This window comes from Rhipicephalus sanguineus, chromosome 6, assembly GCF_013339695.2.
Source record: "Rhipicephalus sanguineus isolate Rsan-2018 chromosome 6, BIME_Rsan_1.4, whole genome shotgun sequence".
NCBI classification, from domain to species: Eukaryota; Metazoa; Arthropoda; class Arachnida; order Ixodida; family Ixodidae; genus Rhipicephalus; species Rhipicephalus sanguineus.
In genome coordinates this window covers 73,155,577-73,181,345 of record NC_051181.1, presented here as the reverse complement: position 1 = coordinate 73,181,345, position 25,769 = coordinate 73,155,577, and the positions used below count along the sequence as shown (strand labels likewise).

Below are 25,769 nucleotides of genomic sequence, written 5' to 3'. Positions count from 1 at the left end.
CAAAACTGCCTTGCCGCAACGGGTTTAAATTGTAAAGCACCAGTAGGCCCCTAAAGCGACAATGTGAACACGAATATTCTTGGCGTTTCCTGTTATATAGGATCACATATCGGAAGGATATTCAATAAAATACCAGCTGATCGGCATCTACTTCTAGGAGACACTACACTTTTCATGTTCACTTTCCACGTGCATGAGATGCGCAATTTTCTGCATTTTAATCGCGCGGTAATTCTGTACATAACATAGGTCGGATGACTACAACAGCGAAATAATATTATTTCAAAGATAAAAAGAGGACAACGTTTTATTTAAAATTAGATGGACACTACGTCGGCTCGACATAGGCTGTCCCTCATGAAATATGCTTTGAATTGGGTCAACTGCACTTTCTTACCGTCATCGCTGCGCCTAGCCGCGCTAAATAAAGCCTCTTCCCAACCATCCTACATTATACAAGCATGATATTCAGATAGCTAACAACGCTTTATTCGCTACACTGAAAACAGACAGGCCAATTTGTAACCTAGCGCAGAGCTTCATTATCGACAACGACAGGCCTGCACGTGACTCGCAGTGTCAAACTTGTACCTTCTTCTCGCTGTGAGGCGGTTCTTTACACGTAATAACCGTCAACGTAAAAACTAGGAAATGCCGGTAACGTGTACAGGCCCGCCTGACATTTTTATGCCCTGATTGCCGACTACCAAAGCGGATACAAGCAAGAAGTGATAGCGGCGACAGCAGTAGAATTCGGGCACAAGCCTCCAACATGGCGCCGAATCGTTAGCTTCGTCAAACCTCCAACAGATGGCAGCAATTTTGCATAAGGTCTATTGATATACAGCATATACTGGCCTTTAGCTTAGGAGTGAGAAACGTACCTTCTGCACTTCAGTGCAATGCATATTATTTAGTTTGCATTCCTTGAACATGGAACGTCGAATAGTTTGCATTGTTGAACTTGTAATCTTTGAACATGGGATGTCGCCAGAGCCAACGTTTTGAAACTTGGAGTTGTCTTCATAAAGGGAGCAACTGTTAATTCTTGATGTTGCCATCTTGATGAAGGCAAGTCTACTCGTACAAGAGTTGGCTGCAGTGACATACCGTTTGGAGATTTTTTTCGTCTCTTCAAGCCTCCTCCATCTTCCATCGAACATCTGTGTTGTTTGTGCTGCCATGAAACTGCGGTGAAACTGTGTGGTGCTGCCATGAAAAAAAAAAATTGGGCGTGCGCAGGCACAGCTCCATCGAAGAAAAATAATTATTTCTTTGTTAAAGATAGTGAAGGCACACTAATGCAATCTCAGCCAAGATTATTAATAGTTGCCGACTCAATTTTAATGTAGTAGTTTCGTTGCTGTGCATACGCACGATGAAACTCTCATCAAAAAGTGGGAAGCAACCACACATGCTCCAGTGTTCAGCTAACCAGTCATCACTGCCTTTCTTTATGTTTCAGTCTTCCCTGAGCCTTTCTTTGATACACTGCCCCATTTGCCCCACATAATGCTTATCCCATCATCTGATAAACGATGCCTTCCTTACAGAGCACATAATGTGTCCTGTGATTCCTATTGCAGCCAAGTGAGTGTCTGGGTTGCAACATTTTCATAGTTTAGCACGCTTATTTGAGGCCGTGAACACTATGCTGATGATTGCTCGAGCACCAACCGTTCTTATATTGTCGGATATCCCGTGCAGGTATGACATAGTGGCAAACATATTTTGGCCATCACGATTAGCCATTTCTTTGGCCTGGCAGCTGGAAGGTGTTTGTTTAGTAGGGCTTCTGCAGCCAATACAGCAAGGGGAGCAGGATATCCTGCTTGCATCCAGCGAGTTCTTGAAATCAAGCCTCGTCCACAAGAAATAGGAACATGATTATTTACTACAATATGCAAGCACATAAATTTTTAAAATGTTTTAGATATGAGGATGACTGCGTCTTTCTTTATTAAATACCACAAAGGTTCTTTCGAATCTGAAGCCACTAACATATTAACACTGGCACATGATTACTAACACCCACTGGTGCTTACCCACGAGCATCCGGGCAAGGATTGTACCATATCAGGTTCCTGAATGTACAATTTCATTTGCATAAAAAGTGCATGAGCTAGTTATACGAACTGATGGGAAACAAGCCATTGCTGCCTCTTAGTTTCTCCCACTCAATAATGGTGGAAAGGTGCATTGTCTGACACTGCTTGGACAGTGGCGTAGCGAGGGGGTAGCAGACCAGGCCCATGCCCCCACTCGCCCTCTTCCCCGAAATGAATTTCTGCCTATGCCACTGTGGCTCGCTAACGCAGTAAAATTTCTGTTCCTATTACTTGTGGACAAGCCTTAATTTCCAAAGAACTCCACTGACACAAGCAGGATATCCTGTTCACCTTGCTGTATCGTTTGCATATGCCCTACCCAGAAAACCACCTTCCAGTTGCCAAGCCAAAAAAAAAAGCCAAATCTTGATGGCCGAAAAATGTATGCCACGATGCCATATCTGCACGGAATATTCAACAATATAAAAACGGTTGGTGCTCGGGATCATCAGCATAATGTTCATGGCCTCAAATAAGCATGCTAAACTATGGAAAAGCAGCAACCCATACACTCAGAGGAGAGGCTTGGCTGCAATAAGAATCACAGGACACGTTACGTGCCCTGCATATAAGGTGCCGTTTATCAGATACTCCTATCATGGGGTAAGCATTATAGAGGGTCGATTCCACGAAAGATCGAAAAAGGGTGTATATTTGATGTTTCCGATTTTCTTGATAATTTTGTATGTTGTGCACATATGATTGCACAGCACGAAATCGCAGTTTGTTTTCAAATCAAATTTTTTTCCAACACAGCAGAATTCGACAAGTGTCGCCGGTTGACGACGACCATTTTACGAAGAATGCGTTTTCGTAACTTCGGAACCATGCTGACAGCTACTCAAGCTATATATTACAAATATCTTTCTTTTTAGCGGAAGTAGAAGTAAAGAGGAAATAGCTCTTATCATTTCATATACTTCTGAGCAAATTATGTATTTTTAAAAATTCACGAAAAACGCTGCGTTTTTGAAAATTAGTCAAATTTGGGACGCTATGGCTACTTATGTGAACATCTTAGCTTGCTCATATTTGCAGTATGAATAGGCCTTTATGTGAATAATGAACCTCTGCATTTGTATTTCTCTAATAATTTTCAAAGTAGTAAATTTTCATGCTCGAAACACCAAAAAGAGAAAAGTGCTCCTCCATTCAAAAATCAATAATAAAAAAAACCCAATCTCAATTTTGTTCAAAGTCCCCCAAAATGTTCTCAAAGGACTGCAAAATGATATTATGAAAAAACATGTTGCATCATTTTTATTAGAACAAAAGCAGAAAATGTCAAACATTGTGTTTCCAGAGCGTAGTGGCCACTGCGTAAAGGACATCTCTAGTAACAAGAATATACAGTAACACGTCTTTTTTCTTCTCTGAACTTCGCTAAACAGCGGTAATGATCTATTGTTGTAAAGTGGGAACTGTTTTGTAAAGAAAAAAAAAAGATCGTTCCAATTAAATGCATTTGCGACACCACTTACATTCCTCGTCGACGGGCAGCACGGACATTTTCATTCCTCTGGATAATTTTTTTTTAGTAAATGCGCTTATATAAAAGTAACGAAGCTAAACGCGAAATATGTGTAGCTGAGTCATGCATTGTAACAATGTGAGAAATCGCAAATGGCGGCAGTGGTGAACGGCGAGTACCGCAGTGCAACCTAAGCACAGCAGCCGCACATTGTTTGCCAGGCTTTGTCGCTATGCACGAGAAAAAGCTGGGGTGTCGATTGCGTTGGTTACACGATACATTTTTCACCGCTCGTCGCTCTCCCGCCCGGTCTCTGGATCCGCACCGTGCGGATCGTGTGGCGGATCGAGTGGCCCGCGCTACAAGCACTCGTGTAAACGGAGTAGCATGCGTTAGGCGGACAGGTGCAAAGGGCGGCGCGATGGACGCCCGCCTGAGCAGACGACAGCAAAGAGTACGGCTGTGCCAGTCAGCCAAACACCACCTGGAATAGAAGTTAAGCATCCAAATTGTGCTTCACTTTGATGCGATCGCTATCCTACGCTCTGAAGGTGGCTATGGGTAGGCGTTATAGCCATGGCCGAGATTTTGTACGGACTGCCTCATGGTGCACAAAAAGAAAATTCCGCTGCAGCGGAATTTTCGTTACGTAGAAGATATCGGATCGAGACTCTTTTGCGGAGGGTCATGAAGAAGGATGCGCGCTCAATTCAAGAGGGAAACCAGATCTGCCAGCACTGCTTCAAGAGAAAGAAGGATGTGCAAAACAAAGCAGATGCAATGCAAACAAAACGTGTTTTGTCCGTGGCCAGAACTGCTGCCACCAATCTTCACGTAATCGATTCTTTTTAAACTCTGCATTGATCACATAAGGTTTGACAACGTACATATTTGGGCCAACAAAAACCACACCTCTTGGCGACCGCTCTCCGGAAATTCATTTCCATTCATGAAGAGACCTTGGCTTTTATACCAATCTCTCAATTCTGGCCCAGCACATCATCATAAGAGACGCATGGAGGGAATGCGTTCTTTAGCACTCAAGATATGAATTATACTTAACTGAAATAGATGAAAGAAAAGGAGGCTACAACTGAAAGTGCATACTGTGGACTGAGGGATGTCTAACACTGGCGTGAAGTCGCAAACCACGCGAATGCATTTAATTGGAACGATTTTTTTTTCTTTACAAAACAGTTCCCACTTTACAACAATAGATCATTACTGCTGTTTAGCGAAGCTCAGAGAAGAAAAAAGACGTGTTACTGTATTTTCTTGTTACTAGAGATGTCCTTTACGCAGTGGCCACTACGCTCTGGAAACACAATGTTTGACATTTTCTGCTTTTGTTCTAATAAAAATGATGCAACATGTTTTTTCATAATATCATTCTGCAGTCCTTTGAGAACATTTTGGGGGACTTTGAACAAAATTGAGATTGGGTTTTTTTTATTATAGATTTTCGAATTGAGGAGCACTTTTCTCTTTTTGGTGTTTCGAGCATGAAAATTTATTACTTTGAAAATTATTAGAGAAATACAAATGCAGAGGTTCATTATTCACATAAAGGCCTATTCATACTGCAAATATGAACAAGCTAAGATGTTCACAGAAGTAGCCATAGCGTCCCAAATTTGACCGATTTTCAAAAACGCAGCGTTTTTCGTGAATTTTTAAAAATACATAATTTACTCAGAATTCCATGAAATGATAAGAGCTATTTCCTCTTTACTTCTACTTCCGCCAAAAAGAAAGATATTTGTAATATATAGCTTCAGTGGCTGCCAGCATGATTGCGAATTTACGAAAACGCACTCTTCGTAAAATGGTCGTCGTCAACCGGCGACACTTGTCGAATTTTCCTGCGTTGAAAAAATTTTTTTTTTGAAAACGAACTGCGATTTCGTGCTGTGCAGTCATATGTGCACAACATACAAAATTATCAGGAAAATCGGAAACATCAAATATACGCCCTTTTTCGATCTTTCGTGGAATCGACCAGAGGGCAAATGGGGCAACATCTCAAGGAAAGATTCAGGGAACATTGCAACAATGTAAAGAAACGCAGCGATTGCCTGTTTGCCAAACAGTAAAGAAACTATACTACATTGATTATTGAGTCAGCAAGTATTCATAATCTTGGCCGAGATTGCGTTAGTGTGTCATTACACTACTTGTCAAAGAAATAACTATTTTTCCTAGACGCAGCTGTGCTTGCGCATGTTGAAGTTTTTCTTTTTAAATTATAAATATGTGCGATCTGAGTCCAAAAAACAAAAGATAGCGCCTATCTGTGTCCCTTCTTGTCCTGTCTTCACTACTCTCTGCAATAAACTTAATGGTTAAAAGGGAGCCGTCCGGCGACCTAACAGCTTGTCACTATCAGTGGGTTAGTAGGCCTTGAGGCGCTCCACGTTGACTATGTCGCGCCCTCGACGGCGCATGTCCAAAGCTGGTTCGATGGGTTCGATCAGGTAGTTGACCGGTGATGTGCGCTCGATGACCCGGTAGGGGCCTTCGTATTTTGGCAGTAGTTTTGAAGAGAGGCCAGTTGCAGTGGTAGGGACCGAGAGCCATACGAGCGCTCCGGCGACTAACGTGGACTCAGAAGTGGTGGTGCCACTGCGAAGGCTCTTCTGCCGCTCTTGTTCGTGCGTTGTAAAGGTCTTTGCAAGCTTGCGACACTCTTCAGCAAGCCTGGCTGTGTCAGAAATAGGCGCACACTCAGATGGATCCGGCTTGTAGGGTAGTATCGTGTCAATGGTGTGCGACGGGTGCCTTCCGTACAACAGGAAGAAGGGTGAAAAACAAGTAGTGCTTTGAGGGGCGGTATTATAGGCGTAGGTAACGAAGGGCAGAATGGCATCCCAATTTGTGTGATCGGCGGCGACATACATTGAGAGCATGTCGCCGAGCGTGTGGTTAAAGTGTTCGGTTAGGCCATTCGTCTGCGGGTTGTAAGCAGTAGTTTTGCGGTGAACAGCATGGCACTCTTTGAGAATGGCTTCGACGACTTCCGACAAGAAGACACGGCCTCGATCGCTAAGAAGCTTCTAGGGTGGACCGTGACGCAGCATGAATCGGTGTAGCAGGAAGGAGGCAACATCGCACGCTGTAGCCGCTGTGAGGGCAGCGGTTTCGGCAGATCGCGTTAGATGGTCAACGGCGATGATGGCCCAACGGTTACCAGCCGAGGTCAGAGGAAGTGGTCCATACAAATCGATGCCCACGCGCCCAAACGGATGTTAGGGCAAGGTAATGGTTGTAGACCGACTGGTGACACGTGCGTTGAAGGTTTTCGGTGTTGGCAATCGAGGCAGGAGCGGACGAACCTCTGCACGTAACGGTACATCCCTCGCCAGAAGTATCGTTGTCGAATGCGGTGGTAAGTTTTGGATACCCCAGAGTGCGCGCATTGCGGATCAGAGTGGAAGGACTCGCATATTTCAGCACGCAGACTTCGGGGTATCACAAGTAGCCACTGGCGGCCGTTGGCGTTGTAATTGCGTCGGTGCAGTAGGTTGTCACGAATGGCGAAATTGTGGGCTTGACGACGCAACGGGCGAGTGGTTGGTGTTGCCGACGGATCACTGAGCAAGTCTATCAGCGAGGTGATCCATTTATCCTTGCGCTGCTCGGTAGTGATGGTGTGAACGTCGATGGAAGAAACAGCAATGTGAGATACTGAGCAGGAGGCATTGGCGTCAGGCAAGGGGGAGCGCGAGAGGGCGTCGGCATCAGCATGCTGGCGTCCGTTGCGGTACAGCACGCGGATGTCGTAGTCTTGCAGGCGAAGTGCCCAGCGGGCGAGACGGCCCGAGGGATCCTTCAATGATGACAGCCAGCATAGTGCATGATGATCGGTGACGACATCAAATGGGCGACCATACAAATAATACGTGAAAATTTACTACTTTGAAAATTATTAGAGAAATACAAATGCAGAGGTTCATTATTCACATAAAGGCCTATTCATACAGCAAATATGAACAAACTAAGATGTTTACAGAAGTAACCATAGCGTCCCAAATTTGACTAATTTTCACTAACGCAGCGTTTTTCGTGAATTCTTAAAAATGCATAATTTGCTCAGAATTCCATGAAATTATAAGAGCTATTTCTTCTTCACTTCTACTTATGCTAAATAGAAAGATATTTGTAATGTATAGCTTCAGTAGCTGCCAGCATGGTTGCGAATTTACAAAAACGCACTCTTCGTAAGATGGTCGTCGTCAACCGGCGACGCTCGTCGAATTTTCCTGTGTTGAAAAAAATTTTTATGTGAAAACAAATTGCGATTTCGTGCTGTGCAGTCATATGTGCACAACATACAAAATTATCAGGAAAATCGGAAACATCAAGTATACACCTTTTTTTTATCTTTCGTGGAATCGACCATTGTAAATGATGTTATCTCTGTGAAAACACTTGGGTTCAGGTGATATCTTAAGTATCTGCGTGATTTCTGGAAAAGTTAGTCGTGAGTTCAGCACTGCTATGTGCTCTTTTCTTGAGTAGCTGTGCTATCCTGTCAAGATGTTTAACAAGTAACAACACACTTGAATGTGGATTCTTCTTTGTGGCAAAAGAGCGCAGACAATGGGACGAAGAACATACAGGGCACAGAGCTGACTATCAACTGATTTCCTTATTGGAAAGTCTGAGAATCTGTAGGCAGGCGAGCAAAAATCGAAAAATGGCACAAATGCTATCAAGTGACTCGGCCGCCCGGCTTTTTTTTGGATAGGGTTTACAAGATGCGGCAGAAGCCGATTTCATTAAAACATAAACACAAGCAAAAAATGGCAAAAAAGAACAATGACATGGTGGTCAATACCAAACTGATTAAAACCGCTAAAAGTCTGACATTCATAAATCAACAAAAACGAAGAACCAGGGTCTGAAAAAAAAAGGTTTTTAAGCAAGTGACAGCAAGGCTAGAAAACTGCAACCACTAACAATAAAACAGAAAACAAAACAAGAAAACAAAAGCATGTGACAACAAGCTTAGTGATCACAATTGAGGCTCATGGCAGCTAATTTCTTCGTCAAATAGTGCTAGTGATAGCGCGCTAACGCAAGCTGCTCCCCTTTTGTGAATTATGTGCGCCTCACAAATTTTGTGAGCACATTACTCCCGATATTTCGTGAGAACTTGCACATTGTCAAGCAATGGGGAGCAGCCGCATGATGTACAATGCCAGGTTCCTGCCTGTTGTTGCTTTTAAAGATTTGGCATGTTCACACATTTTGTAATTTATGCATCGTCCGGTTTGTCCTACATATGATTTTCCGCATGATAATGGAATGTCATAAACGACGTTCTTCACGCATTCAATGAAATGATTTCTGTGCTTCTTGTCACAGCAAAAGGATACTGTTTCATCCCTGTTAACTAGCCTGCATAGGGAGACCAGATGGTTTGGGATGGAGCACAAAACTCTTATGCCTACTCTGCCTGCATTCTTCTTCAACCTATGAGAGAAACCGTGAATGTAGGGAACGTCAGCCAAGGGAGAGCGAGTGTGCTTGTTTGGCCTGTTATTTCTGGTCGTTCTAAGAGTGACGAGCATCTTTTCAGCTAGGGAGCTCAAAAGAGCACTAGGGAACCCCGCGCTCCTCGAGCGTTCCACTTGAATCGTAAAACTTGTTTCCGTCCACTGAGGGCATGATCGGATGAGGGCGTTTCTCATGGCAGAATAGCCTATTCCTGGAGTCATCCAGGAGTCATGCATGGAGTACCATTTGAGTAGCGAAAGGATGCTGCTATGCAACGTTACATCAAAGAAGCTGACCGAGCTAATTGGCCTGTATATGATAGCTGGCCTATCTATGACACCACAGCCCTCAGAAGTGCTGTATAGCGGTTTGTTTTCTTATGTTTTTGATCAAAGCAGCATTAAGCCAAGGCTATGGGGTTGGGCATTGAATACACGTGGATTATTCAAGTAAAATGGTAAAAATGATATCACTATTTCGAAACAGAAAGTCATCAATCATAAATTGCAGCATCTGTTGATGTGTTGCGCTAAGCTGTTCGCTTCAATGCCAAACTACATTTTCACACACTCTCTTGCAGGTTTCAAATACAGCAACTGTACCACCACAACAGTGCAGCACAGGAGAGCCTATCGTCAGTGCCGCGTCGAGAAATTAAATAAAAAAGCACTTACTCCTGGAAACTTCTCGTATCATCTTATTGGTTTGTTTGTGATTATAAAACGGCACTTTCATGGGAATTGAATCAACTAGCCCCATTTATTGTCCCATTGAAACTAAATAAATTGACAATGTAGAGCTTGTTTCCAAATGCCTGCATCATAGGCCTACAAGATTACTTATTGGCTTCAAAATACTCTTACATGTAAAGAACGCTGTTGATATAGTCATTGCTGGAAATGTTCTGCTGATATTTTTGTTACAATCCTCTAAAGCCTACACACTTTCGTATTGTTAACCACAAAAAGATTTATTGACCTGTGTGCAGCAAACATGCTGTTGCAGGCATAAGGCTGCAATACGCTTAACTCATACATCAGAATTCTACACACTAACAGCAGCCAATTCCTTGTAGACCCTCATTACGTGTGCATGAGAAAGCGCATTAGACTGGCAAAAGACAGTCTAATGATTCTGATGTCTAAAGACATTAGTCTCTTTATTGAAATACATTAATTTTTTTCATAAGGGATATACTTCTGTGAGATTAGCTGATGCATGCTCCTTGTACTAAGTAAGATGCAATTTTTCTAGTTCATGAAGTTGACTGACGTTATCAAATGATGTAGCAAATTTTCATCAATAGTTGCTGCAAATAGCTAACATTCACGGTGGAAATTTGCTAACTTACAAATACTATTTTCCTGCATTTAGTAACTAAGTAATAACCGTCATGGTAGTAATGTTACTAGCTTAGCTTACTACCTTCCAATAAGTAGTAACAGGAACTAGTAACTGTCATGGTAGTAAATTTACTAACTTTCTGTTACTACCTTTGGTATGTAATAGCTGCAGGTAGTAAATGACATGGTAGTAACTTTACTACCTTGCCGTTTACTACCTGCAGTTACTACTTAGGTAGTGAATGTTTTGACAGCAATTTACTACCTCAAAGTTAGTAAGCAGCACTACCTTTTCTTTTAAGAGTGTAGAATGATGTGTCTTGTAAATATTGTTTGGGACACAATTGCAAGGAAAGTGCACACACTCAAAGCCAAATTGCTAAGGTAGCTTGCTAGAAAATAACAAGTGGACTGCCCCCTTATTTGTTTTGAAAGGATAAGTTCATGAGATTCAATTAGCTTAATCCAATCCAATAGCAGCTTTGAAAACCACTTCAGGGAAACTACTGCTGAGATCCTTTAGGGGGCCATTATGTGCACAGGTGCTGAAGTGGAACACGTGGAGGTTAAAAATTGAGCAATAAAGAATATGGCATGTATTTTAGGGTGATTTTATTTTTACATTCGTTATTTTGTTCACACAATGCCCTATTACTCCAACAAGAGAGCATATAGGTGAAGAACCCTTGCAATGCATCCTATTGTATATGTAGTGATGCTTGTGCTCTGCAGGTGAGAAAGACAATGGGGACATCAATGAACATCAATGTCTAGTGGGTCTTTGGGATTTTGCCGAAGACATCATGTTTGTCCATGATGAACCGGCAGTGCAACCACACACGGACATAGGAAAGAAGGCACATAACACAGTGCTGTGTTTCGTGTACCTTTCCTCTGTGTGTGGTTGTGCTGCTGGTTCATCATGAAGGACAACCAACTAGCCCAAGTTTCAGTCTTGCTAGACATGTTTGTGCCTGCTATTTTTTTTTGTGTCAACAAGCTGGCCTCCTACTCTTGTAGAACTTCTCACTGTCTTGTGTTTGCGTTGTAGCGTGACAATATTCTCTATATTTTCTCTCATGGCTCTACATCTCATTGTTCTGCTCAGTATGCAGCTGCGCAGCAGCATAACATGTTCCTTCATTCACTTAGTGCACTAAATACTGGCATGGGTACTCGAAGAAATGGCACAAAATGTAACAGCAATTAGCGGTGCCAGATGGAACACCTAAATGCCACAGTTCTACAGTAATGGGTGAAGGAAAGGGCTTGAAGCAGAGAATGGAAATAAGGGACCCATGCATACATAATTAAGTGCCAGGCTGGCACAGTGATGGATTTGGACTCGATGCCTGACTAACTTATTGCAAATATATGTCTCAACACTGCAAGGGAAAGGTCATGTTTTGAAATGGTACCAGAAAAATAACAAATACATTTCAGGTCTCAACATTTAGTGAAGGACAAATCTAGTACTATATGCAAATACCCTTCATGTGGCACAATGTCCGACAGATGGTGTGCCGTGGTAACTGCCACGGAAGGGGGCTGCACGTAAAGGATAATATTGAAGAATTGATCGCTGGGCAAGTTGGTAATCCATGACTACAAAGAACTGCGCGAAATAAACTGGCACAAGGAAGACGCTTGTCCGTGCGTCTCCTTGTGCCAGTTTATTTCACGCAGTTCTTCGTAAAAAAGAATAATAGCTGCACATTTAGACGTGTATGTCTGCATGCTTATGTGAGCGCTATATGAGCTGCTAATTCTGAAAAAAAAGCTGCAACACTTGCGCTTGAACTACTACAGAATGTTATTGTGTATAGCTAGTGTTGGTACTGGCAATAAATCTTGAATTCTCAAGCACAGTTTGTATTAGCTGCTGTACCAGCCAAAGCTAAGGATGTTGCATGACAGCTTATATTTAAATAAAGGTGCACGTAAAGCTACATGGTATGGAACAGGGGCGTAGCCGGGGGGGGGGCATTGGAGGGCGTTCAACCCCCCCCCCGAAAATTTTCAATTTTGCTTGTGTATATATACACACAGACATGCAAACGCATGCACAAACATACATAAAGCATGGATGACTCCCCCCCACCCTGAAAAAAATTTCTGGCTACGCCCCGGGTATTGAACATGAGGGAGGTTGACTGGGACACGTAAAGCTCAACATTTATGGGTGTGCTATTAGTGTGAAAGCGTGCTTTTTATTTGCAGCTGTTATTTGCAATTATGACACCTACTGAGTAAAAGAATTGTTCCTCTATATCTACTATTTAGTATTATACGTTTGCATGTCGTGTCCCATGATCCGAATCAAGCAGGATGCTACTGACTGCACATTTTAAAGGCAGGTGAACATTTATTCATAGAAGTCAAGATTACTGCCCGAGTTCAGCCACTTCTAGCATTCTGCTAGTTTATACGTTAAAGCGTTGTTAAGCTCAAAGCATACTCGACTGGATGACGTGGAGTGAAGTAATACTGGCCCTTGTCGCTCCGATCACATCTCGTAGCCAAGGAAAGAATCACTTTCACTCGTCGACAATGGGTGGAATACGAAAACAACCTTCAACCTGCTATGTTTCCCAACACAGGGCCTCCACCAGATCGCTGTTCGGCGCTGATATGTGGTCAACTGAGGCATGTTATAGAGCTTAACGTTCATGAAGCTTCAAGGTGCAAAACAAGTGCATATTTAATTTGGGGTTGTTAGTTAGATTTAACAGCACCTATTAAATATTAGAATGTTTCAAGTTAATCTTTGCATCATTCAGTATAATTGTTCACATGATCCTTCTGAATCCTTCAGGCCACTTCTGACTTTTGAAGAAATAGCATGGTTTTATCCTTAAAAGCTGGATCATATTGTGACTTCATTCGATTTCAAGCATTGCTAGCTTCTTTTGATGCGACGCTTGGCAGGAAGCATATGTTCTAACGGGTGATGCAAGCGATTTCATGCGTGCTCTTTCCGCGCCAGTCATGCACTACGTTTCATCGTTTGTGGAAGCCAAGGGGAGCATCACTTCCAACTGTCAACAACGAACGAACCACGAGAACGAACAACCTCAGACCCGCCGTCCTCCCCAGCATGACAATTCCACGGCATCGCTCGTCCGCGCCGTCAGCCTCGAGCTCGGCAGACTGCATTCTTTTTCTGCGAAGGCTCGTTGTTCTTTTGACTCAACAACAACGTTTCTTCATCGTCTATGCTACACTCGAGAGAGAAATGAGCGCGCCCGTTCTGAAAGCTGGTCCGTCGCCTCGTACGCGCTGCACTACACCAAACCCATCAGTTGCGCGAATAAGCGATTATGTGTTTTAATCCGACTCTCTGAGATGAACCTCTACATAATACTGTCCGTATAAACGCACCGACATCAACGCGATGCTCGCGAAGGACGTGGGAGACTGTACTTCGCCAAGTAGAGATGAGATCAGCTGACTTCCACCGCCTGTACTGCGTCAAACATCGCAGAAAACTTTTCTTTGGCGGCTGGTTGCACATCAGGGCACGTTCGGCTGCTGTATGATGCCGGCAAATGGAAATGCACTCGGAAACGCATCGTTCAATGTTCACCTCTGTCTCCGTGCGGGATGCGCAAGCCGTCGGACGAGAAACATAATTCCACACACAAACTGACTGTGACTGCCCGCGAGGGTTCGCTTAAGGTCGTGCACACGTATACACGCGCATTATACGCGAACGATGCCTCTCATATATGCAAAATTATAGCGTTGTAGCCGATCGTAAAATCGTCCAAGATAACGTGAAGCCGCGGAAGTCCACCAAGATCGTGTGGTGCGGTGGCGTAGTGGTTACAGTGTCTGCTTGTCACGCGGTTGGCCTGGGTTCAAATCCCCGTGGTGGAGTGTGTGTGTGTTGATACATGGTTTGTGACTCTTTGTGCAGTGTTCTTGTGATGTGTAAATGCATATTCAAGAGTTGAAAGGCTGAAGAGAACAAAAGAAAAAAAAGAGGAACAGTGCACGATCAACTACAACGTAGAAGAATTTTTTTTTTCTAAAAATTTGCGAAAAGTACCGCATATATTTCGGCCGCATATTGAGCCGTATATAAGCCGGACAGATTTGACCTGAAATACCGCTTAACCACATCGACGGTATGCGTTACTTTAAGCGGTCACTTTTAAACGGCCTTCTGGCAATGAGATGGCCGCGCATAGGGAAGAGCCGCATAAATTTAGGCCGCATAAGAAAGAGCCGCTTAGCCAGAGGCCGTATAAAGAAGGGCCGCATGAAAGAGCCGTATAAGTAGGCCGCTTAGAGAGCCATTTATAAGCGTCGAAAATTTGACCTACTTTCCGCCTTATATGCGTTGTTTTAAGCGGTCGTTTGCTAAGAGTGTGTAAAACAGCAACAATCCCTATAAAGCACAGAAACGTAAAAACCACGAAATGAGATATAGCATGCGACTGATAACATTAAGCAGAAGCGGCAAAAGAACACAAGATATCGCGGTAGTTAAAATGCAGCTTCTACTATCCAACCTTCAAGGACACAACTTTTTGTTGTACGATTCATCATTACCAAATTGTCAAACAACTAGCAGTACAATATGACAAACCTGAAGGTATACCTTCAAAAACAACACAAGCCTGTGGTTTACAGAATCCACAAATCGAAAGAAAACTAATCGCACATCAACGTAACCACGCGCGTCCCTCGACCATAGAAGAAAGGAAGTTGCGACAGCGTCCCGCACGCCAGCTGATGAATGCATTTTTACGCGGGGCATCTTACGGGACTAGGCCTAAACGCCAGTCAGCGTAACAGTCGCTCCAGAGAGACATACTTTCATTCGGGTCCACAAGGTTAACGCGCAGTGAAGTATAGTTTCTTCACAGCCGTGTTCATAGCCTCCATTAATCACGACACAAGCACGAAACAAAGCAAAATAGTACATGCAGCGTCGTCGATAAACCGCACTCACCGGCCCGAGTTCCTTATCACCTCTCAGCAAGTCACGATGTAATCGACCACAGCTCGTGTTCTAGACTCACGTGGGTTTCAGGATAAAAAGGCCCAGTGCCAAGCAATAAACGGTTGTTTCTTGTCGCTACTGCGTTGCGTCACTTCAGTGGCGACGAGGATGGGATCGAGGCCGCCGGAGTTTGACGAGACAGCAAGCAGTTGGGATGCCTACCGCGTGCGTCTCGAGGCATACTTCGAAGGCAACGATATCACGGATTCTTCGAAGCGTCGAGCACTTTTGGTAGCATCGCTCAGTGACAGCGTGGTTCGAGTCCTGCAGGGACGATGTCCGTCGACGCCCGTCAACAGCCTAACGTACGAAGATGTGGTAAAGGTGTTAGAAGAACACTACAGCCCGCAAGTAAACGAGACTGCGGCAAGTCACGCATTTTTTGTGCGGAGGCAAGGAGACAATGAGGCGGTCAAAGATTTTGTGGCGGACTTGCGACGCCTTGCAAAAGACTGCAACTTCGGCAGCTTTCTGGACAGAATGTTGTGTGACCGGATAGTCTGCGGTATCCGGGACGACGAGGCCAGGCGTTTCCTGCTGACGCAAAGAAAGCTGACTCTGCAGGAAGCTGAGGAATTCGCAATGTCGTCAGAAACAGCTGACCGGAACGTACGTTCTATGAAAGATACGGACTGCAGGAACGATGCGGGTGACGTGCTCCTTGTCCAAAGGCGACGTAGCAGCGGGCGAAAGAGAGGCAGCGGGCACGACTCGGAAGAACCACGCCATTCGTGCTGGAGATGCGGCTCAAGTCACTCGGAACACGAATGCCAGCATGTCGGTAAGGTGTGCCGAAAGTGCGGCACTAAAGGACACCTGGCAAGGATGTGCCAGCGCCGGCGCGGCGGCCGGCAGGCGGGATCGTACGCGCTCAGCGAGCTGTCTGAGGGAGAGGACAGTAAAGAAGAAATGCTTTTCGCCCTATCCGCCCAGAACAACGTTGACCAGGCAAGAATGCGACCAATGGAACGGAACTTGGTCTGGGGTGGCAGGACACTGCGGATGCTGATCGACACGGGTTCATCCGTCAGCGTTATTCCAAAAAACGTCTTCAGGAATAACCGTAAGTGGTGGCCTAGACTAGAAAAGACGCCACTTCGGTTATCTTGCTTCCTCGGTCCTCTTCCAGTGGTAGGCAGAGTCGCCATGAGTGTGGAACACGACAAAACACGAGTGGACAGTTCGCTCGTGGTAGTCGATTGTGATGGACCACTACTCTGTGGTAGAGATACAATTCAAGCTTTCCGCGAAGCGGGCTTGTCACTCTTGGAAGAAAGGGCTCTACCAAGTGTCTGTGCGCTGCAGGCAGAAGATGACCTAAAAGAGCTGGTGGAAGAGTTCGCAGACTTGTTTGAAGATCGACTTGGCTGCTGCAAAGGCCCGCCCGTGAAGCTGTACAAGAAAGAAGGAGCGGTGCCGCGGTTTTTGAAGGCCCGTCCGGTGCCGTTCGCGCTTCGCAAAGCAGTGTCAGCCGAAATCGACCGCCTCGTTCAGCAAGGCGTCCTGTCGCCGGTGAGCGTTTCCGAATGGGCTGCTCCTGTCGTACCTGTGGTGAAGAAAAATGGGGACATCAGGCTGTGTGGCGATTTTAAGCTCACCGTGAATCCGGCTACTCACCTGGAGCAGTACCCTTTGCCTAAAGTGGACGACATTTTTGCCGCGCTCTACGGTGGAGAAGTATTCACCACACTGGATCTGAGAAATGCCTACAATCAGCTGCCACTTGATGAAGAAGCGAAGGAAATGACTGTCATTAACACGCACCAGGGCTTGTACTCGTACAACCGACTAGCCTTCGGCATCTCGTCGGCTCCCGCACTGTTCCAGCGGCGCATTGAGTCGTTATTAAGGGACTTACCAAGAGTACGTGTGTACCTGGACGACATCATAATCGCCGAGAAGCAACAGGACACGTCAACACTTCGACAAGTGTTCCAGAGACTTCGCGACAGTGGCCTCCAGCTGAACAAGGCCAAATGTCGGTTCCGAGAAAGAGAAGTGCAGTTTCTGGGGCACAAGATTGATGCAACCGGACTTCATCCACTGCGCGACAACCTCGAAGCCGTAACAGCTGCACCAAAGCCAGAATCGGTGAGCCAACTGAAGTCCTTTCTGGGGCTCATAACCTATTACTCAAAATTTTTGCCTAATTTGGCCACGATCCTGGCTCCGCTCTATCGGTTACTGGTCAAGGGACAACGCTGGCACTGGAAAGAAGAGCATCAAAAAGCCTTCCAGGAAGCAAAGCGCGCCTTGTTAAAGGCAAATTTTCTGGTCCACTATGATCCGCAGAAGGAGTTGCGGCTGGAATGTGATGCGTCAGCAGACGGCTTAGGTGCAGTATTATCACACCGCATTGATGGCGTGGACCACCCGATAGCATTTCGTTCGAGAACGCTGACGTCAGCAGAACGCAATTATTCCCAAATCGAGAAGGAAGCGCTGGCCTTGGTATTTGGAATTTGTAAGTTCCGCGATTTCTTGCTGGGCAACCGTTTCACGTTGGTGACAGATCATAAGCCCCTCACCGGGCTTTTCGACCCCAACAAGCCGATTCCGCAGATGGCGGCAGCTCGAATTCAGCGATGGGCGCTTCTTCTATCAGCTTACCAATACAATCTGGAATACCGCAAGGGAACACACAACGCTAACGCGGACGCCCTCAGTCGCTTGCCTTTGCCAGGGGACCAGGAACGCGGAAGTCAAGAAGTCATGGAATATGTACTTTATACGCAAGGTTTGGATGCAAGTGCCCTTCCTTCTAACCAAATGATTGCTTTGACCCAGGAGGACAGCGCACTTCGGCAAGTCCGGGAATGGATCGAGCAGGGCTGGCCATCGCATCTTGCGGGGAAGCAGCAACATCTGCAGCCGTACTTCACACGCCGACACGAACTCGTCGCGAGCCATGACCTCGTTTACTGGGGTCATCGTGTGGTCGTGCCGGAGGCAGCCCGGCAGTGCCTACTCAACGAGCTACACGATACCCACCCAGGTGTTGGCGCCATGAAGAGGCTCGCTCGTACGCTATTCTGGTACCCTGGATTAGACAAAGACATTGAAAGGTTGGTGCAAGCTTGTCCCCAATGTGTGCAGGGGTGGTCAATGCCTGCGGCCCAAGTACCTTCCCCGTGGCCTAGGACAGGAAGGCGGTGGTATCGAGTGCACATGGATTTTGCAGGACCTGTTGACGGGTACCTAATTTTCGTCCTAGTTGACGCGGAAACGAAGTGGATAGAGGCAACGCCGCTGAAAACGGCTACCACAGACACAACAATTCAATTACTGAGGGAAAGTTTTTCTCGGTTTGGTATCCCGCATTGTCTGGTGTCTGACAACGGCCCCCAGTTCTCGAGCGCAATGATGGCAAAGTTCATGCATGAAAATAACATACGCCATATCAGGACGGCGCCATACCACCCACAGTCCAATGGATTAGCGGAGCGGGCGGTGCGAACAATAAAAGAGGGCCTCAAGAAAAACAAGCGCGGCACACTGCAAGAAAAGTTGTCTCGTTTTCTTTTCCGTTACAGATCTACACCCCTCGAGAGTGGCAAATCGCCAGCACAACTGCTCTTGGGATTCGAGCCCCGGACAAGGCTGTCCGCCCACTTTCCAGAAGGCGAGGTGCCTGCAGGGGCAGACACCCCAGGCAGCACGCCGGCATTGGACCAATCTCGGAACAATGTTGGTAAACATTGGCAGAAATATTGGTCCTGCGTTGGCTTTTGGGGGTTTGCTACACCTAAATGTGCATTGGTCCAATATTGGATGCCAATGATTTTCCAATAATGGCAAGGATGGCTGTAGCCAACATTGTCCGTCCAACATATCGCCAATAATGGCAAGGATGGCTGTAGCCAACATTGTTCGTCGTACGTATCGCCAACATTGTATAAATATTGGCAGCTCCAATATTTTTTGCCAGCCTTTATCGTTGGCTGCACCATCGTTCTTTCATTTCCAGCGTTTAACGCTGGAAATGAAAACATTTTCCACTGAATGTGTAGTTTAACGTGAGGTAGATTTTTGTGCACGTAAATAAATGCATGTTGCCCACGCTTTTGCTTTTAGGCAAGCAGCAGGGATAATCAGCGTACAAAAGCTGAGAGTACAAACAAGTTTATTCTGCAGGTATACATATGGCAAAGATACTGCAAGTTTTGAAAATAATTTCGCATTTCGCGCTTTGTTCTGCTGACCGCTTGCTGGCAGATAACAGCTGCACAGAACCTACACTAATTACCTTCAATAACGTCCTTATATTAGAAATCGGAGAAACGGGACCACTCACAAACACACACAGCCTCCCTAAGTGTTAGCGCTTATTTGATTTGTCAGTTCACCGAAGGTTCAAAAGGAAGTCAGTGAAAAGCGAAGCGTGATACAAAATGAAATAAATGAACATGTACACGTGAACAGACATTCGATACAGCCGAGATCCATAACCACCTTGAACTACCAGAAAGTTCATCGCCTATTTATTAATTAAAAGGTGACTGCGGCAAGAGCTTGAAAGTCTGCGACAACTTCACAACTAATAAAAATTTGTGTGTTACAAATCCATCATTTCTTTGCGCGAATCCAGCGGCGAAGGGCAAATGAAAAAAGGGTGTTAAGCTGACGCACTACAACGCGAGAAAAGAACAAAATAGCACACGCAAATGCTGTCAACATCGCTGAGGGCGAGAACTTAACCAACCTACTTCGAAGCGCACAATAAAGCCCCCCACATCGGTATTCACAAACTAGCAAATTTTAAAAAACTTACGCGGTAATGTAGACAATAATAAACGCAGCACACATTTCACTTACGAACAACACGGAAAGTAACATGCGACGAAGGAGAAAAACGACTTACTGAACGCGATACGAACTAAAAAATCCGGCGGAAAGTTTGCGAGTTGTCAGAACACATCGGCGCTCATCTGCGGATCGCTCTTCAAAAGTCAAAACAGTCAGGTCCGATGAAGAACAGGGCAGCTGCCTTCTCACTGTGGCATCGCCGTCGAATCTCGGTATCCGTAGAATCGTGGCATCCTGTCTCGGTATCCGACTCCGTTTTTTCCCGATGACTCTCGACTGAAAACTGAGGGGCGCGCGCCCGCCGAAGCTGGGAGCCCGAACGAGGGAAAGTAACCGCCACTGACTGACGAAGAATAGCCGCCGGCCAGAAGGGGCCGAAACGCGTACGCATCTTCCGAGCTGCCGTTGTCTCCCGCCATCAACCTCAACCCCTCCCCCCCCCCTCGTTGTCACAGGCATTGAAGCGAACCGTCGTGGGCGGAGCAGCCGTCAAGTGACAAGTGTTTTATGACCAGCGACCACCGCGCTGCCCCACTGCCGCGAGGAGAGGACGAATTCCGGAGCAAAACATGGCGCCGCGCTGCTTCTCCGGCCTCCCGATCACCGAGAACATTTATTCAAAGTGAACACGTCTGGTTGTGTGAAGCGTTGAAAGTGCAAACATAACTCATCGATCATTTAAAGATTCCGCGGGCGATACCGTAGTCTTGGACAGCACGTCGCTGTAGCGCGCACACAAAGAAGTTATAATCCTGCACTTCAACCAGTCGTGTAGCAAACACGAAAATACACAGCGTGGTTGAAGTCACGTGAAATGTTTTGATTGTTTGCCGCTAATAAAGCCGTGAGAATAATTTCGGTGCGTGTCCGGTGCGCAGAAGGCGCACCAGCGCAGAGGCCCATTGCGAAGCAGATGACTTCTATTCTACTCCATTAACTCGTCAACGCTATGTACAGCTTCAATCAATGTAAAAGTAGGGTTTTTGGTTGTTTTTATACAGTTGCGATGTATACGCTGGCTGTATCACACAATTAACGTTAACTTTCAACAAGCATTGCAAAGTGAGATTTTGTTTTGTGTTTCCTTTCTCATAGATGTATTTCCAACAGCGCGCAAAACTCAGTTGAGAACTTGGTACTTATTTTACATTGCTCAACATCTGTAAAACGAATTTTGTCCAACTATTTTGCATATATTTTGTGCCTCACTAAATGCCAACCTAAAAATCGAGACCCTGTGTGCGCCATTGTTCCCTTTCTTATAGATTGTAATTTGCAGTTTTGTTTGTTGGCTGACAACGATGGACTGTTTTTGCCATCTTTATACAGTAAAAGCTCGTTAATTCCACACTTATTAATTCGGAAAGTCGGATAATTAGGACGCGTTCTCTGGTCCCTGCAAGCATGTTTATTGTTTAACGGCATCACACTCTCGTTAATTCGGCCATACCTGTCCGCAACCCGGTTAATTCGGACGAACCTCTTAGTAGGGTGGGGGACGCTGCGACGAACTTTTGCCCCCCCCCCCCTAATGGGGAACCCTGCGCACGCCTATGGTGATAAGTAACCAGAAATCTTCTTTGAGGTGCGCTGGATGCCGGACAAAGTGATTTTCATAATAGCGTGCATGCAGGTGGTGGCTCGATTCGGGCTAACCTTCCCTCGGTGATGGTAAAAGGGGAAAAAACATTCTTGCCGATTAATCATGCATATGCTTCCCAGTGTTTAAGACATTGGAGCGACAACGTGTAAGTCTGGACAATATTGTCCGGCGCGTAGCATTGGCCGTCCAATATTGTTTAACCAGTCAGATTGACTGGACAATATATCCAATCTACTGACATTACTTAACCAATATTGTTTTACCAACGGATAAGCTGGCCCAATATTGCCATCCATACGGCCTGGTTCTGCCAATATCGTATTTACATCGGGAACCATGGGCCATTGTTGCCAACCTCAAAGAATAGCACGACCAATATTGTATGTTGGCTGGCAAAGATGGACCATTATTGGCATCCTTGTAGGCTGGCTTGCCAACATTGGTTTTATAGTGGTTTGTATGGACCATCATTGGGCCATCATTTGCCAACGTATAAACAATATTGGACCAATGTGCTGTGCTGCCTGGGATCCAGCCTTCGTCGACCAAAGCACCACCACTGTTCCCACCCGGAAAGCCCGTCTGGTCCCGCCATTTTCAACGAGGGCGAAAATGGCTGCCAGGGACTGTGATAGCGACGGAAGGGAATCGGATGGTAAAGGTTGAGACACCCCTGGGAACCCAGCGCCGTCATGTAGACCAGTTGAGGGCACGGCGGGCGTTAGCCACACCAGAAAATAAGGAATCAAGGCTCGGCTCCAGCTTAGCGGAACCACAGCCCGACGCAGACGCTCGAGAAGCAAGTGCAACGCAGAACTTCAGTCCAGCGGCCCCTCGGTCGCCCGGCTCGACTCAAGAAACATGGGCGCCGGAGGCAGTTCCAACTCAACTCCGCCGATCAACGCGAACAAGACGCCCTCCGGAACGACTGGGCTTTTGAAGGGGGAAGGAGTGCAGCGTCGTCGATAAACCGCACTCACCGGCCCGAGTTCCTTATCACCTGTCAGCAAGTCACGATGTAATCGACCACAGCTCGTGTTCTAGACTCACGTGGGTTTCAGGATAAAAAGGCCCAGTGCCAAGCAATAAACGGTTCAGTTTCTTGTCGCTACTGCGTTGCGTCACTTCAGTACATGACCGCGGCGAGCGGGACCGCACATGCGAAAGCCTTGAGCACAAATGAATGAAAAAACAAACACGAAAAAATTAGGGCAGCTTCGCGCTAGGGTGCGAAGCCTGAAAGGGACCGACAACTGATTTCTCTCCACCCTATTTTTTACGACGCGACAGAAAGCTCACCCTTCGCAGTGTTTGTAGCTGCAGTAGTTAATCCCAAAAGCACGTAGTTATTTTACAAGCAGTATTTTTCGATCTGAAAGGCTCTAAACACGGATGCAGCTTTCCTCCAGCAACGCTGAGAATTGATAGCGATACCGCCAGCCCTTTTCGCGATTTGTGAAAGCTATCGTTGTTCTGCTTTCGCAGGAGTTCCTGTAACTATGCTTGACCACCTTTATTTATAGCTTTTCAACTATTTTTGATAGTGTGTCGTGATATACCCATCCCCTCACGATAGGCTAAACAGGACGCAAGCGGTACACTACAGACAATTACAAACAGATTCGTACAGAAACCCCAGACTCATGCACGCCACGTATCCAGATATTTACACCACAAACAGATGCAGCTCGTGCGGCGAGGTTGCCACGCTTAGCCACATGTTGTGGGAGTGTCAGGGCTTAATAGACAAATCGAACAGTGCCGATTCATCCGTCTCTTCCACCGCCAGCCTCCTCTCGCGCTGGAAGACCGCACTGCTCAGCTCGAACCTGACAGCACAACTCTGGGCCGTCCAGCGTGCCGAGGAAGCCGCTTCGAGACAAGGTCTCGGAACCGCGTCCGCGGTGGGTGCCCAGGCCCACTAAAAAGACGCCGGACTCAAATCTCATTGATTTGACAATAAAGTTTCCGTTCCTTCAACAATTTTTGAAAATAACAAGCTGTTACAATGAGATGATGCGGCATTATACACCTTCCCTGTATTTGTACCGCGTTGTGTGCGCATGCGTCCAAGGTTGCCTGCGCCTATGCCATGAGTGGCTTATCCCGGCGTCGTTACTCTCTCGATGCACGAGCCAAGCCAAGTCATCAAAAACGTCACTACGCATATGCGCGGCCGCGCCGAGTAGCAGCGCGCGTCATTTATGAGACGAGGTGTAGGTAGCAAAACTATGTCGCTCCAAAATCTTAGCGACCTGGAAACTGCGTGCACGGTTGCATGAGCGCGCTGAAAAGTTGCTCAAGACGCGCTGACGAGCATGGGATCTGTTGTTTCCATCGCGAGCACCAGCGAGCCGACAGAAGAGGACAAAGAAGTACCAGTGAGCACGAGAGAAAACGGGGACATAGAACTACTAGCAGGGTCTTAATGGTCTGACTCAGTGTCAAATAAAGCCCTCTTTTAATCACCTCGACGGTATCGAGTTCTTCAACGGCTTCTCGACGCCATATCCCAAACATTTGGTGCCGATCAACCCGGGATAGACCTACCGACGGCTACGAGTTGCCCGGATGAAATGGACAAGCTCAAGGCGAAGCGGACTTCACGACGATCTTTGAACAGCCGGATCATCAATGAGGCAAGTGCCCTACTTCGCAACGACTCCGCAACGCATGAGCAGCTCGATTCCATCTACGAGAGGCTCAAAACGAACAACGATGAGTTGAACAAGATCAACAACGAATTAGAGAGCGTCATCACGGACGAGGACTTCCAATCCGAGTACGAAACAATTTTAGAGTATGAAGACAACGCGACGCGCATTCTCGCCGAGCTCATAAGCCGTCGGAACCGCATTTCAAGCACACCAGCAGAAGAGGGATCGGGGTCGGGGCCGGCTACAAATGTGATCGCTACACCATCAGAGAGGACGGGAGCCAAGCTGCCGAAGCTCACGATCGCGCCCTTTTCTGGCGATGTGTGTAAATGGACGGAGTTCTGGGAGCAGTTTCTCCAGATTGTCCACAACAACGTCACCCTGACTACGACGGAGAAATTCCACTATCTGCGACAGTTTTTAAAAGGAGACGCTGCCTCAGCGGTGGCCGGTCTTCCAACGACTGAAGCATGCTATAAGGACGCTGTAGACCTACTACAGAAGCGCTTCGGGGACAAGACCCGCCAAGAGCAGGAATACTTTGCAAGATTGCGTCAGCTGACTCCTGTTCGAGCATCTGGTGATACAAGAGCCCTCCGACAACTCTACGACCACGTGCTCGTGAACATCCGAGGACTGGAGTCACTGGGTGTGCAGCGGTCTTCATTTTCGTCGATGCTCTGCGACGTCATACTTAGAGCATTACCCCGAGACGTCGTGGTCCTGTATCACCGTACCTGTGCCGCACAAGCTGAGAATGATGCCGCGGACAACGCAGGGCTGGACGGTCTCCTGAAGCTCCTTTCGGTCGAACTGGAGAGTTTGGAAAAAAGCGACTATAAGGATAGCAGCGGACGAGACAGCGGGGCTCAACATGTGGCGACCCAGCCAGCCCGTAGTCGGCCTTGGAAGCAGCCTACGTCATCTGTTCTCCATACGAAATCGACTCGTGATTATCAGCACTACAACGAGATGTGTGCGTTCTGTTCATCCAAGCAGCACTCCACGGAAGCGTGTCCTACCGGCATGTCCCTGACGTAAAAGAAGCAAGTGCTGTCGAGTGACAAAAGGTGCTTCCGATGTACCACGAAAGGCCACAGGGCACGCGACTGCAAGCGGAGGATCTCGTGTTCGAAGTGCAAAGGCCGACATACCTCGAGTATGTGTGACCCAAACAGGATTCCACGGGACTCGCACCAAGCCGCCCGGAATGACGGTGCAAGTGCGACAGTTTGCTCATCACTAGGGAGACGACGGCGAATCAGCGATGG

General features: G+C 46.4%; 2 protein-coding genes across 2 annotated transcripts; both read left to right on the top strand.

The window, feature by feature from the left end:
- The first annotated feature begins 15,502 nt into the window (after positions 1–15,502).
- On the top strand, positions 15,503–22,473 carry LOC119397345 (uncharacterized protein K02A2.6-like). The gene is made up of 4 exons (XM_037664778.2): positions 15,503–17,523; positions 18,220–18,497; positions 18,966–19,095; positions 22,393–22,473. Exons 1-4 carry the CDS (start codon positions 15,541–15,543, stop codon positions 22,471–22,473), a joined length of 2,472 nt encoding a protein of 823 aa, XP_037520706.2. The 5' UTR covers positions 15,503–15,540.
- A 1,944-nt stretch (positions 22,474–24,417) lies between these two features.
- Positions 24,418–25,539, top strand: LOC119397344 (uncharacterized). Its single transcript, XM_037664777.1, has one exon. It carries the CDS (start codon positions 24,418–24,420, stop codon positions 25,537–25,539), a length of 1,122 nt encoding a protein of 373 aa, XP_037520705.1.
- The last annotated feature ends 230 nt before the right edge of the window (positions 25,540–25,769 follow it).